The 13016-nt window shown below is 42.7% G+C and overlaps 1 protein-coding gene across 2 annotated transcripts in view; it reads right to left on the bottom strand.

Annotated features, from left to right (window-relative positions):
- LOC126474140 (FAU ubiquitin-like and ribosomal protein S30) overlaps positions 1 to 13016 on the bottom strand; it is a 28729-nt gene continuing 15713 nt past the window's right edge. For both annotated transcript variants that reach the window (XM_050101585.1, XM_050101586.1), the window contains exons 3-4: positions 10624 to 10818; positions 1 to 275 (exon numbers count right to left, since the gene is read on the bottom strand). In XM_050101585.1, coding sequence (XP_049957542.1) covers positions 150 to 275; positions 10624 to 10818 — 321 coding nt within the window. In that variant the 3' untranslated portion in view covers positions 1 to 149. The remainder of the gene's footprint in view (positions 276 to 10623; positions 10819 to 13016) is intronic.

The following is a 13016-nucleotide window of genomic DNA, read 5'->3' on the forward strand; positions in this document are numbered from 1 at the left end:
TTTAACATCAAATAATTTGTTTATTGATACACAAAAATCTGTACATCACAAGATGGCAATGTTTGGTAACGGAACTCCCCACATTTAAGATTATCATCAATCCAAGCATTTTTACATGAAAATCAAATTGCACTTCCCATTCTAGAAATTTAAGAGTTAGAATTAGGTCCCTTTCTACGACCAAATGTCTGTACAATATTGACAAATCGACGATTATATTGGATTCTTCTTTTGGCTCGGCCAGTCTTCTTCTTTTTCTTTTCTTGCTTCTCTACCTGAAACAAAAATTCACTTACTTAATCCCTCAATTGCTGAATTTAAGTACACTAAGTTTGCATCAATTGCCCAATTATGAGTCAAACAGTTGAACCAAGAGTGGATAGTTGGTTGATTTAGGGGAGTGGATCAAATTGACTGACTGACTGATTAGTTGAGAGGGTTTATGGGACCGAACAGCGAGGTCATCAGTCGTGCGATTCCGAAGTTAGTCACAGAAGAAAGAGGATCAAGTCAGGGGAGTCAAATTATAAAATAATAAAGTTAAAACACACACAGTTAGAGGCATAAAAGGTAGGACCCAATCAAAGATCTGGAACAAAAGGGCAGTCTTAGCATGGAAGAGTGGTCATGCGGTCCCAGACCAAGAAGACATGGAGAGAGGTCCCAACCACAACCACCCTGCCCTTTCTCCAAGAGTACAGTAAAACCTTGTACCTGGAAATAAAAACCCATTTTCACGGAGTAAACTGAGGACCAGTTCAACCATCCATGAATTGTCTGCTAATATTAAATTTAAAGAATCAGAAAGACTATACTTAGCATAAAACAGTGGAATCTTTCCACGAGGAGCGGAAGGAAGAGAGCCAAACTGCAGTAGACTCCTTGATTGTGTGGAGTTTATTACTATGACACCGGTGTCTGCCACAGACTATGACACCAGATGTCATTCCATTTTTGGATAAAGAGGGATTTGACGTAGATCCACATATCCGCAGGTGAAATCATGTAAGGAAAAGGGGGTAAGTATCTGCTTCTCTAGCCAGTCAGCCAGCCAGTTCATCCCTGGGATGCCCACATGACTTGGAACCCAGAGAAAGACAACTGAGCAGGCACCACGGCCAAGAGCAGAGAGGTGGTCATGGACAGCAGACACCTAAGGGTGACGAGAGTAACATCGGTCAATAGCCTGCAGGCTGCTCATTGAGTGTGAACAAATTAAAATAATGTGGAGGGAGGCCTGAGAAACAAAATGGAGGGCTCTGTGGATGGCGAGGAGCTCTACCGTGAGCAGACTGTGTGATCCCGGCAATAAATAGTGTTCTGAGTCAGTAGGAGACTTGAAAGCGTGTCCCACCTTATTGATTGTCTTAGAACCATCAGTGTAGAAGATGGTGGCACCCTGGAACTCTGCAAGGATGGCATGTACAAGATTTTGGAAAACCATAGGGGCAACGGAGGTCTTAGGACCCTGGAATAGATCAGTCCTAATCCATGGTCTAGGCACCATCCAAGGGGGGATATGGGAGGAAAGACACAGGGTGCATTCTAGTGAGTGGAGATGGAGATCCCGACAGATGGCAGTGAGACGCATGCCATCCAGCAATCCCACTTGTGGGCAGGTCTCAGGAGGGAGACATCCCTCATTGGCAAAGAGGTCACGGTACACGGGATGGTCAGGTAACTGGTGAATGTAGATTGCGTAAGAAACCAGGAGTTGGTTCTGTCGTATTTGTAGAGGGGGAATCCCCACTTCTGTGAGGAGACTCAACAGGATTAGTGCAAAAGGCACCAACAGCCAGACATACCCACAATGGTGAACAGGGTCAAGCAGTTGCGAAGTGAAAGGAGCCACTGAGCCACAAACCTGACTACCATAATCTAGTCTGGACAAGACCAGAGCATAGTAAAGATGGACAAGGGCCATGACGCAGACAGCATTAAGCTTCCACATGCATGTAGTCTTTAGGTGGCGAATATGGGGCAGCCATGTCAGCTTTTTATCAAAAATAAGGCCCAAGAAACAGGACTGTGCTACAATGAGGAGTTGGTCGCCTAAACAAATTTAGAGATTGGGTTGTACTGTGGGTCGATGACAAAAATGCGTAACTCGCATTTCAGCAGGAGAAAACTGGAAGCCATGGGAAGTGGCCCACGCAGAGGCCCGTCAGACGGTTCCTTTGAGCCGGCACTCAGCATAGGCTACCAAGTGGGAGCTGCACCAGATACAAAAATCTGTTGACATAATTTGCCGGGGTAACCACAGATCCAACAGAGGTTACAAGCCCCATCAATGGCTATGAGGAAGAGTGTGACACTTAGCACAGAACTCTGTGTGATACCATTCTTCTGAATCCAAGGAGCACTGAGTAAAGTGCCAACTTGAACCCAGAAGAGCTGGTGAGATAAAAACTCACAGATAAAAATTGGAAGGGGACCACGAAAGACCCAGCCATGGAGGATAACTAAAATGTTACGGTGGCAAGCCATGTTGTGTGCCTTATGTAGGTCAAAGAAGACCGCTACATGGTGCCGGTAGTTAGTAAGGTAATCAGCCTTAGTATGGAGACACTTAAAAGTGAGGAGATTGGTCTGTGAAGGGTATCATTTAAATCGCTGCAGCGCCTGCCGGCCCCATGGTACTGGTCGACGACAAGGGGGACCTGTGGATACGGGAACAGCAGTGCCAGCAACATGAAGAATCATGGCAGACACAGGTTGCAGGACCGCATCAGTGCAAATCGAGAGGGACGTGTTTAAGTGCACAGCAGACAGGCCAATTGGCCCTGTGGAATGCTCAATGTGGGGCCTGTCTGCCTGGAGGCAGTGCGGGGAGGGGGGGGGGGGGGGGTGATAGAATCACCCGAAAGTGGTCACTGTCACAAAGGTCATCATGGGATGACCAATGCAGCGAAGCCACAAGGGAGGACATTATGAGATCGATAGCACTAAAGATGCCATGAGCAGCTCTGAAGTGGGTAGGTGAACCATCATTGAGGAGACACAAATCGAGATCCATAATAAGTTGGTCAATTAGGAGACCCCTACCCGTTGAAGTGGCACTCTCCCATGGTGGCATGCAAGATAGCTATGCTGCCTGAGGCACCTTGCCACAGTTTGCATGACCCTGGAAGAGAGCGGGCGACCTTGGGGGTGCGCAGATGGTTCGTCTCATGGCTGAGGGGTGGTAGGAGTCTTCCGGCCTGAGAGACGCCGGCAGAAAGAAAGGGGGCACTTCTTTGGCTGGGGAGTGGGAGCGGACGAGCGGCCATGGGAACTGCCGGACAGGGGGAGGGGGATGGGGCTGGGATAAGGAAGAGGGAGGAGGGGGGAAAGGATGTAACAGAGGCAAAAGTTACAGATGGTGACACTGGATGGAGCCTCCCATACTTTTGGCGAGCCTCAGCATAAGACAGACGATCCAGGGACTTGTAATCTTGGATCTTCTTTTCTCTCTTCTAAGCCGGGCAATCCGGTGAGCAAGGGGAGTGGTGGTCATGACAACTGACACACACAGGTGGCTGAATACAGGGGGCTTCCCTCATGGCGTGGGTGTCCACAGTCATCAAACAAAGGGTCCACCATACAGTGGGAAGATTTATGCCCAAAACGAAAGCATCAAAAGCACCTCATGGATGGTGGTATGAACGGCTTCGCGTGACTCCTGCAGCACACAATCTTGACCTTGTCTGGGAGGGTATCCCCCTCGAAAGCCAGACTGAAGGCAGTTGTCACTGCGACCCTTCTGCACACGTCGAACAAAATGAATCCTGCATTGCTCCAGATTAGTCCAGTGTTACTTATCACTTTGCAGGACGAAGTCCCTATGAAAAATGACTGCTTGGATCATATTCAGAGAATGGTGAGGAGTAAAGTCACTAAGATATTGCCAAGACAATCACAAGCACGAAGAGCTGCAGACTGGGTGGCAGAAGAGGCTTTGATCAACAGGGAGACCGACCGCACCTTATTTTCCTTGATATTCTCCACAAAAAACACTGTCTTTGTGGCAGTGAATGTGTCCCAAATCCGTCCTACTACAGATGAGGTAGCGGGGAAAGTGTTTCATCCCAAGACGGCAAGCCTATCCCTCTTCCCATGGTGTAGCCAAGGAAGGGAAGGCTGCCGGGTCATACGAAGCAGCATTCAATGATCCTTCACCATTCGAAGAGACTGCTGTTTGAGAATGGCCAGATTTTTGCAGCCTGATACTCTTCATGCGCCAAGCATCTGCCCTGTTGCCATCCACTGAGACCAGGGGCACCACAGCAAGTGCCAGGCGGTCGTTACTACGAGTTCCGATGCTCCAAGAAGACAAGCAACCACTCATTGTCATACATAGGGAGGGAACAGCTCAGGTATCACTAGAGTGATTCCTGTGTTGTCAGGCGGCTTAGCCAGATGGGTACATAACGGTCCCACCACACTCACTGGCTACACATGCTGGTGACCTAGCAGAGTGGAAGTGGGCTACAGCAGGGAAGGGAGAGGGGAAGGAAGGGGGGGGAGAGGAATCCACACTGTAGAAGCTACGGAGGGAGTTCTTCCCCATATGGCTCATATTAAAAACAGAAAATTTAGAAGTGAAGGTCAAATGTCGAGCAGGGATATAAATACTGAAAAGGTTGAAATAACAGGCAGAATGAACAAATTTCGAGCCAGGTCAATATAAATCAGAACACCGAGAGAGGGGAAGGAGGGGCAACGGGGAAGGAGCGAGGATACAGAGGGAGGGCAAGATGAAGGAAATAGGAAATGCAGCCAGGAAAGGAAGAATTGGCTGCAATACCTCGAGGCCATGTGTGCGCCACACAAGAACTCGTGAAAGAACTGTGAGTCCCTTCGGGGGGGAGGGGGGGGGTCAAACGGAGAGATAAGTGATCCCATGATCTAGGATGCCAGAAAGCAAGGTAGGAACAACACAAACAGCACAGTCCAGTCAACTTGCAAAGAGGAAATCCTATGCGCGATGGGCACCAGCATTGCCACTGACCTGTCCCGACACACCACACCACAATCATGATACAATGGTGACTACACCATGGGAAGAAGACACAAAAGGAAAAATAAAACAGCACAACAGATGAGTCATGGTGGGGAGAACTTGAGTGGTGTGGAGGCAAGGTTAAAGACTCCATCCAACACCTTACACTAAGGGACTAATTCCAGAAGATTCAAGGACTTACACCTGAGAGTACAAACCACTTTCACAAAAGAAACCAAGAACAGACGTAACCATGCAAGGATCGTCCGCTAACACCCCAAGACAAGGAAAGTGGGAGGGCATATTTAGTGCGAAGGGCCAGGGATAGTTAAAAAAATTAATAAAAAAATTAAAAATAAAAAAAAATTAAAAATAAAAAAAAAATTAAAAATAAAAAAAATTAAAAATAAAAAAAATAAAAAACTGATCACCTTCAGAGGAGCCCCACAACTACAAATGGGTGGTGATGGGTCTATATAACAAAACTCAGGTGAGGGAGGACTCTTTAATAAAACAGAGGGTCTGATAGAAGGCTATCAATTTCACAGTAAACACCCCACACATGGCAGGCAAGAGATGGTGTTCCGTGCAAACAGAAGACGTAAAGGCATACCCACATCTTCAACAATTTAGAGCCATGAGTGTGTAAAACAGTGGCATCCTGAACTCCCATAAGAGTGTTCATAACAAACACTGGAACACCAATGGAATGATGGAAGCTTTCAGTCACCAGAAAAAAGCCATCAAAACCCATGGCTGAAGAACTAAGCAGGGGGGGGGGGGGGGGGGGGGGGGAGGGGGGGGTAGCCAGGCTAGAATGTGCGAAGGAGGATATGGAGGGGAAACCGAAATCATGTCAGAGAGAAGTGAGGCAGAGACCAACCAGTAATCCCACCAGTGGGAGGGCAACAGCCCAAAGCCGCAAAAAGAAAACAATAGGAATGGTAAGCCACCTAATTGAAAATGGAGGGATCCCAGCATCAACCAGAAGACTATAGACAGGGCTAGCGTGAGAGGCACCAGTGGCTAAATGAACACCACAATGGTTAATCAGGTCCAAATCAAGAGTGGAGGCCTCAACTTAATATGAAACACACATCTAGCATGTATCAGATCACGGTATAATCAAGACTAATTCTTGTTCAATCCCCAAAGCCATGAATTCTAAAACCATGAAACTTTTTCATGAAAATTGACAGAAAAGTATGGGAGAAGCTAAATCAATATAGTCATTAGGTTATAGTACTCTCCTTGCATACTTGTATCAAGGCACTATAAAAAACTAAGAAAATTAATTCATATTCCAGAAATAAAAATAACAAAAAAAGGGGGACTGGAGAGGGGAGAGTTAAATTACAAAACATATGTAATGACATGATGCTGAGGCAGATGTTGGGGAAATATGAGGGAATTAGTGCAATGAAGAGCAGCACAAATGATTTCAGAATTCCTGGGTCAGAACATGTAGGGCATTATTGCTATCCAAGATGTTTCACACACTGCAGAGCACTGGGATTCTATGGTATGTACTTTACATTCCTTCTCACCTCTCTCTCACTGCAGCCTACTGCCAGCTTCTGCAGTTCTATGATATTTCACCTTCACCTAAAACTATATTGTAACCCTGCTTCTGCTTTGTTGTTTCACTACTACACTCAGCATGTTAATAAAACAATGATCCTTTCACACCTTACCACTCCCTTTCTTGTACCCAAATTTTCACATTATCTGCCCTTTTATTTTTACAAAAAATGTCTTTCCTGTTGTGGTGGTGATCTTCAGTCCGAATGCTGGCTGCAGCTCTTCATGCTATCTGTTCCGTGCAAGCCTCTTTACCTCTGAATTACTACTGCAAGCTACACCCATTTCAACATGCTTACTGTATTCATCTCTGTCTCCATACACTATTTTTACTCCCCCTCCCCCTCATGCTTCCCTCTAATATTAAATTGAGGATTCCCTCATGTCTTAGAATGTGACCTATCAACCAATTCCTTTCTTTTAGTCAAGTTATGTCACACGTTATGTTCTCTCCAATTCTATTCAGTGTCTCTTCATTGGGTACACGATCTATCCATCTAATCTTCAGCATTGTTCTGTAGCACCATATTTCGAAATATTCTATTCTCATCTTGTCTGAACTGCTTATTGAACACAATTCACTTCCGTACAAGGCTACATTCTAGACAAACACCTTCAGAAAATACTTCCCAACACTTAAATCTATATTCGATGCTAACAAATTTCCTTCTACAGGTTCTCTTTTTCTTGCAGTTGCCAGTCTATAGTTTATATCTTCTCTACTTCGGTTATCATCAGTTATTTTATTGCCCAAATAGCAAAACTAGTCTAATACTTTTAGTGTGTCATTTTTCTTTGGTTTGCTTTACTGCTTGCTCAATGTACATGCTGAACATCATTTGGGATAGGCTACAACACTGACATCACTCCCTTCTCAACCATTCACTCCCTTTCATTCCCCCCCCCCACTGTAATAACTGCCATCTGGTGGTATAAAACCTTTTATGCTCTGTATTTTATCCTTGCAATCTTCAAAATTTCAAAGAGTGTAGTCCTGACAACACTGTCAAAAGCTTTCTCCAAATTTTCTGCTGTTATAAATGTAGATTTGCCTTTCTTCAATCTATCTTCAAAGATAAGTTGTAGCATTTGTATTTCTTTGCGCATTCCCACGTCCCTCCGGAACCCTATCTGTTCTTCCCCGAGGTTGGCTTCCACCAGTTTTTTCATTCTTCTGCAAGTAATTCGTGTTAGTGCACTTCAGCCACGATTTACTGAACTGATGGTTCAGTATTATTCACAACCATCTTCTTTGTAATTGAAGTCTTAGCACATTTCACCATCTCATACACCTAGCACATCACGTGGAATAGTTCTGTCATGGGTATCAGTAGTTCTGGGAGAATGTTGTCCACTCTGAAGGCCTTGTTTCAACTTAGGTCTCTCAATGTTCAATCAAATTCTTCTCGCAGTATCATATCCTCCATTTCACCTTCGTCTACTTCCCCTTGCTTTCAGTTGTTTGCAAGTACTAGCACAGAATGGCTACGTTCAAGAACAGATGAGTCAATAATTCACATGGCTGTCCCTGAAACTACTAAAAAGGCTGCCGTCCCTCTCCAGAAATCGCATTTTGTCTGATCTCTCCACAGATACCCCTCCATTGTGGTAGCACCTACAGTACAGCTACCTGTATCGTTGAGGTGCACAAGCCATCACACCTCGGCAAGGTCCGTGGTTCATTGGGGGCAGGGGAGATGGGGGTGGCTCGTATCAGTATTACTGGAAAAACTTAACTGATAATTACAAGGAGACCACTAACCAGTTCTTACATTCGTAATACTAGTGATTGTGGATAAAGATAATCCTTGCTTTTGGAGCTCATGCACTCCTCCTTTGGGAAAGGATAAAGGATTTCTTGGGGGAGGTTGGAAAGGCAGGACACATTACTCAGACTCTCAGCTGAGAGAAACCCACTGACCGACACAGCACATACTGTTTATTGGCAGTACTAGGAATTTCACCACCTAAAAGTAAGTACTGGACAGCAATTTTGCCTTCTTGTAATTGGCAGTTATTACTCTACATTTGCATAAAATTATGTTACATCATTATTCAAATTTTTAGTTTCATTTCCTTAAAATCACCTACATTTGCATCTCTAGCATTTTAGTCCTCCTTGTTCAGTCTCCTTGTCTTTTCTCACCCTCATTTCAGTTCACCAAATTATTTCATGTGGATTTCCACTGAACTCCACTTTTGTATACACCCCCCTCCCCCCAACACACACACACACACACACACACACACTCTCTCTCTCTCTCTTTGGGGGACTTTTACCAGTGTGGAGCAACACAACTGCAAAGTATCATTTATCTTACAATTCCTGTTCTACTTTGTTACCTTGTTCTTGACAAAGACCCAAATAAGTCCAATGGCACTGAATTTGCAGAATGCCAGTGGCAACCACAGTAGTTTAATTTCCTTGTCCACTAAGTATGTACTTTCCACAAGGTATTCTTGTGACCTGAAGTGCAGTTGCACATGCTCCATTAGGCCTAATTTTGTTAATTCCTCATCTGATGATACAGACAGAGGCTCTACGCTATTGCTTTTCATCTGTTTAGTAATAGAAGTCTTCCTCTGTTTCACAGATTGGATTTGTGATACTGATTTAGCATTGTGTGGTATGGAGCCTGATCTATAACAACTGGAGATTTGTTCTGCAGTTTTTGAGTCTGTACCTAAACCAATCTTCAATTTTCATAGTGTTTAGCATTCATCTCAGAATGATAATGTGCACCTCCTTTTTGCCCAACACGACGTAAACCGGTGTTTTGCATAAACCCATCTTCGCACCAAATGTGGCACAATATAATCTTTTTCTCGGCCTGGACATTGTTCAAATTCTTTCTTTCCAGCCATACCATTCCTGAAGACTTTCTCTGAGATAATCATACAGCATACATGAGCACACGGCACATAAGGACACAAAAGCGAATAAATTAAACACATGCTATTAGTGTTTTAAGCAGAGTTACATTCATAAAAATATTACAGATGTAAAAGACAACAACAGAGCTGGTGTTTACACTTTCCATGCTGTTCATAAGTATCAGTGTTACACAAGTTTTGGCAGTCAAGGACTAATTGGAAACGAACAAAAATCAACCTTCAAATGGAGAATGGGTCTATCTTTAAACCAAGGAAAGGAAACAATTAACATAATTATGGTCTTGCTTCTGTGACTCTTCAAAGTTTACAGTCAGCAAAAAAGCTTGATAAGTACACTTTCTCTTAAATATCATCATGTACACCCCCCCCCCCCCTCTCTGTTCAACTAAAATATAATATTCATACACCAAAAACAACCATACATTTCCACAATTCCAACAACGTACAACACATCAATGTTTGTCATGCAATATAACAATAATATGAGCTCAAAGCTTGGGGTAATCATTATGAAATGGACAATATTGCGTGTCCTAATCCAGGTGTTGTAAGTCTTCCTAGTTCTTAGCTTTCTGTCAATGCTCTTGAGAAACTTCTGATACTTGGAACTCTCATAACTGGTATGTAAAAGCTCATATTACAGCAAATATTGTTAATATTAATCTTTATTTTTATTGTGTATAGATTCTCTGCTTATTGCTCATTGTTGTTCCCTACCATGAAACTACACTACAATTTTCCTTTGCTGTCAGTTTCCTATTACAACGTACTGGAAACTAAAACCTAATAAATTGTAACTGAACAAACCGTTCACTCAGGTGAGAGTAAAAATATTTTAAGCATAACTTGGTAACAATGCTTTTAAATTATGAGTTTGTACGAAAGTATCACTGCTCTGTTCAAAAACTACCAACCAAAGAGCAAAGTGTAAAATGTCGCAGTAAAGAAGTACAAAAAGCAGTATCAAATACTCCGTATAAAGTTATGTAGGGTTGATGGTAGAACAGTAACACCAATTACAGCAGCTGAAGAAAAATGTTTAACATTAAGAGACTATGCAAAATGATTAACTACACATTACTAAAGCATACTGTACATAAGGAGAAACTACATGTAGCTGTTTTGAGGCAGACATGCAATACTTATTTCAGTGATTCAAGCCTTACCTTTGGCGTCTGACCCTTAACCTTCCCTGCTCGAGCTAAGGATCCATGGACCTTTCCTCCTTTTAAGCTAACAGTGAAATCTAATTCGAGGGATGGCAGTGCAGACACTGTAACATCATCTGCTAATGGAGATCCAGCACAGTACAAGAAAGTATCACCAACATTCTCTACACCTTCCAGGTGACAGATGTGATCCTGCAAAAAAGTAGACTAAATCAGTCTCCTGTAATACATAATCAAATAACAATACTTCAAGTTAATTTGAAATAAAATAAAACACCGAAACTTTCAATAGAACATAGACAATTAATATTTATAATTCAAAGTTGTGCTTGAGTTTCCATAACTAAATTTTTCAACTGAGAGTGTGATTTGTTGTGTGATACTACTGTATTGTTTAAGCATGCTGCATCTATTTACAAATGCTGATAATCCCAATGCGGTATTCGAGTACAGATTTTGAATGGAAATGCTGCTTCTGCTACTGCTTGAAGAGAATACGGTAGATGATTTGCTAACCGCAGGGTACAAGATTCAAGAGTGTTTATCTGCATTTTGACTAAATTGTGTGACAAGGGTGCAACATGCATGAACCAGCAGACATTATTAAGTTGGTAGCATGTGGTCCTTCGACAAGTCCATGCAGGATTTCTACATGTATTGGTGTTCCACATACAAGAATATGGTGGAAGTTACCTCTAGGAAAATAATGGACCCGTAATATTCATACCCAAAGCCACTTTTGCATGTGAAGAATTCTCTCCACTGAGAACGACACTCTATATTCCATTTGCTAGAAACCTTTCAATTCAATCACACAGTTGGTCTGATATTCTGTATTCACTTCTTTTGTTCATTAGGTGGCAGTGTGGAACTGTATTGACTGGCCTTATGTAAGTCAAAGAGCACAGCATCATTGATTTAAATTATGCAAAATTACACCAGTACCAAAAACATCAATTGTGACACATGAAGCTAAACATGGCATCTATCCCAGTGTCAGTATCTACCACCTTCTGGGTCTCATGAATGTACAGAGCGAGCTGTGTTTCACAAGATCATCGTTTTCAGAACCCTTGTTGATTCCTACAGAACAGATTTTCGGTCGCCGGAAATGTCATAACACACAAAGATAAAACATGTCTACAACTGACCAACATCAGAAATATAGGCTTATAGTTTTAGGAACACTTTGCTCCTCCAAAGACCTAGTGTACACTGCCATTAGAAGTTGGGCAAGTTCTTTTACATGCTTTGAGCAGAACCATACTGGTACCCCATCACATCCAGTGGCCTTTTCATGTTGAGGGATTTCAGCTGATTTTGTATCGCATGCTCACTTATTTCATTATCATCAGCCATTTTGTCATTTGTGTGGTGAATACAGGAGGCACTACAGTGCCAACATCCTCTGTGATTTGGTAAAAGGCATTCAGTATTTTGGCCTTTTCTGTGTCATCCTTTGTTTCAAAGCCATTATGGTCACAGCAGTCTGGACAGATGGCTTCTATCAATTTATCATATGACCAAAACTTCTTACGATTTTGTGTCAAGCAGCTAGAAAGAATTTCACTTTCTAATTTGCTGCACACATGGCTCTCCTTATGTAAATTTTCGCTTCATTCTTCACATTTGCTTCTCTGTGAGACTTCAGCTACATTTAAATTTTCAGTAAAGCTCTGAGCAGCTTTCTAACATGGGGGAATCAGGGCAGGTCTTGTCCATCCCTCACAACTTTTCTTGGAACATACCTGTCTAAAGCATATAGTACAATGCTCTTTAACTTTATCCATTGACACTCAACACTGTTAGTGCTGGAGATATTTTCATGCTGACCACTCAAGTAATCTGAAATTGTTTTTTGTTGCTCTTGCTGTTTACTGCTGTATTCAATGATTTCCTGTTCTACGACAACTACACAGAAAAGTTCAGGTCTGTTTGTCAGGAGCAGGTATAAAATGTTACCTTCACGAATTAGTTCCCTAACTGATCAAGGAAATTTTTAGACAAGGCATTTCAAACAATTTCACAAGATTCCCTGTCCTGCCCTAATCACTTAAATTTCCCAATTTATAGGTGGGAAGTTGAACTCTGCACCAAATACTACAGCATTATCAGGAAATTTACATTAATTATGCTTTCTCCTCAGATGTTCTGCCATTACTGCTCCTGAGGCTGGGGGGGTCCATTAGAGCATCCAATGATCTTGTTTGATCCACTTTTAATACTAGGTGTTTATCAGTGAAGTGCAGCTATTCACAGAGATCAAGTGTGGACTGCAATTATTGTATGGCAGTGAAACTTTGTAGATATGCTAATGCATTAACACATAACCAATATATGCTGGAAAACAAAATTTGTCCCATTTGTGGCCATGACTGTATGAGATCCAC

Source organism: Schistocerca serialis, chromosome 4, assembly GCF_023864345.2.
Source record: "Schistocerca serialis cubense isolate TAMUIC-IGC-003099 chromosome 4, iqSchSeri2.2, whole genome shotgun sequence".
Classification (NCBI taxonomy): domain Eukaryota; kingdom Metazoa; phylum Arthropoda; class Insecta; order Orthoptera; family Acrididae; genus Schistocerca; species Schistocerca serialis.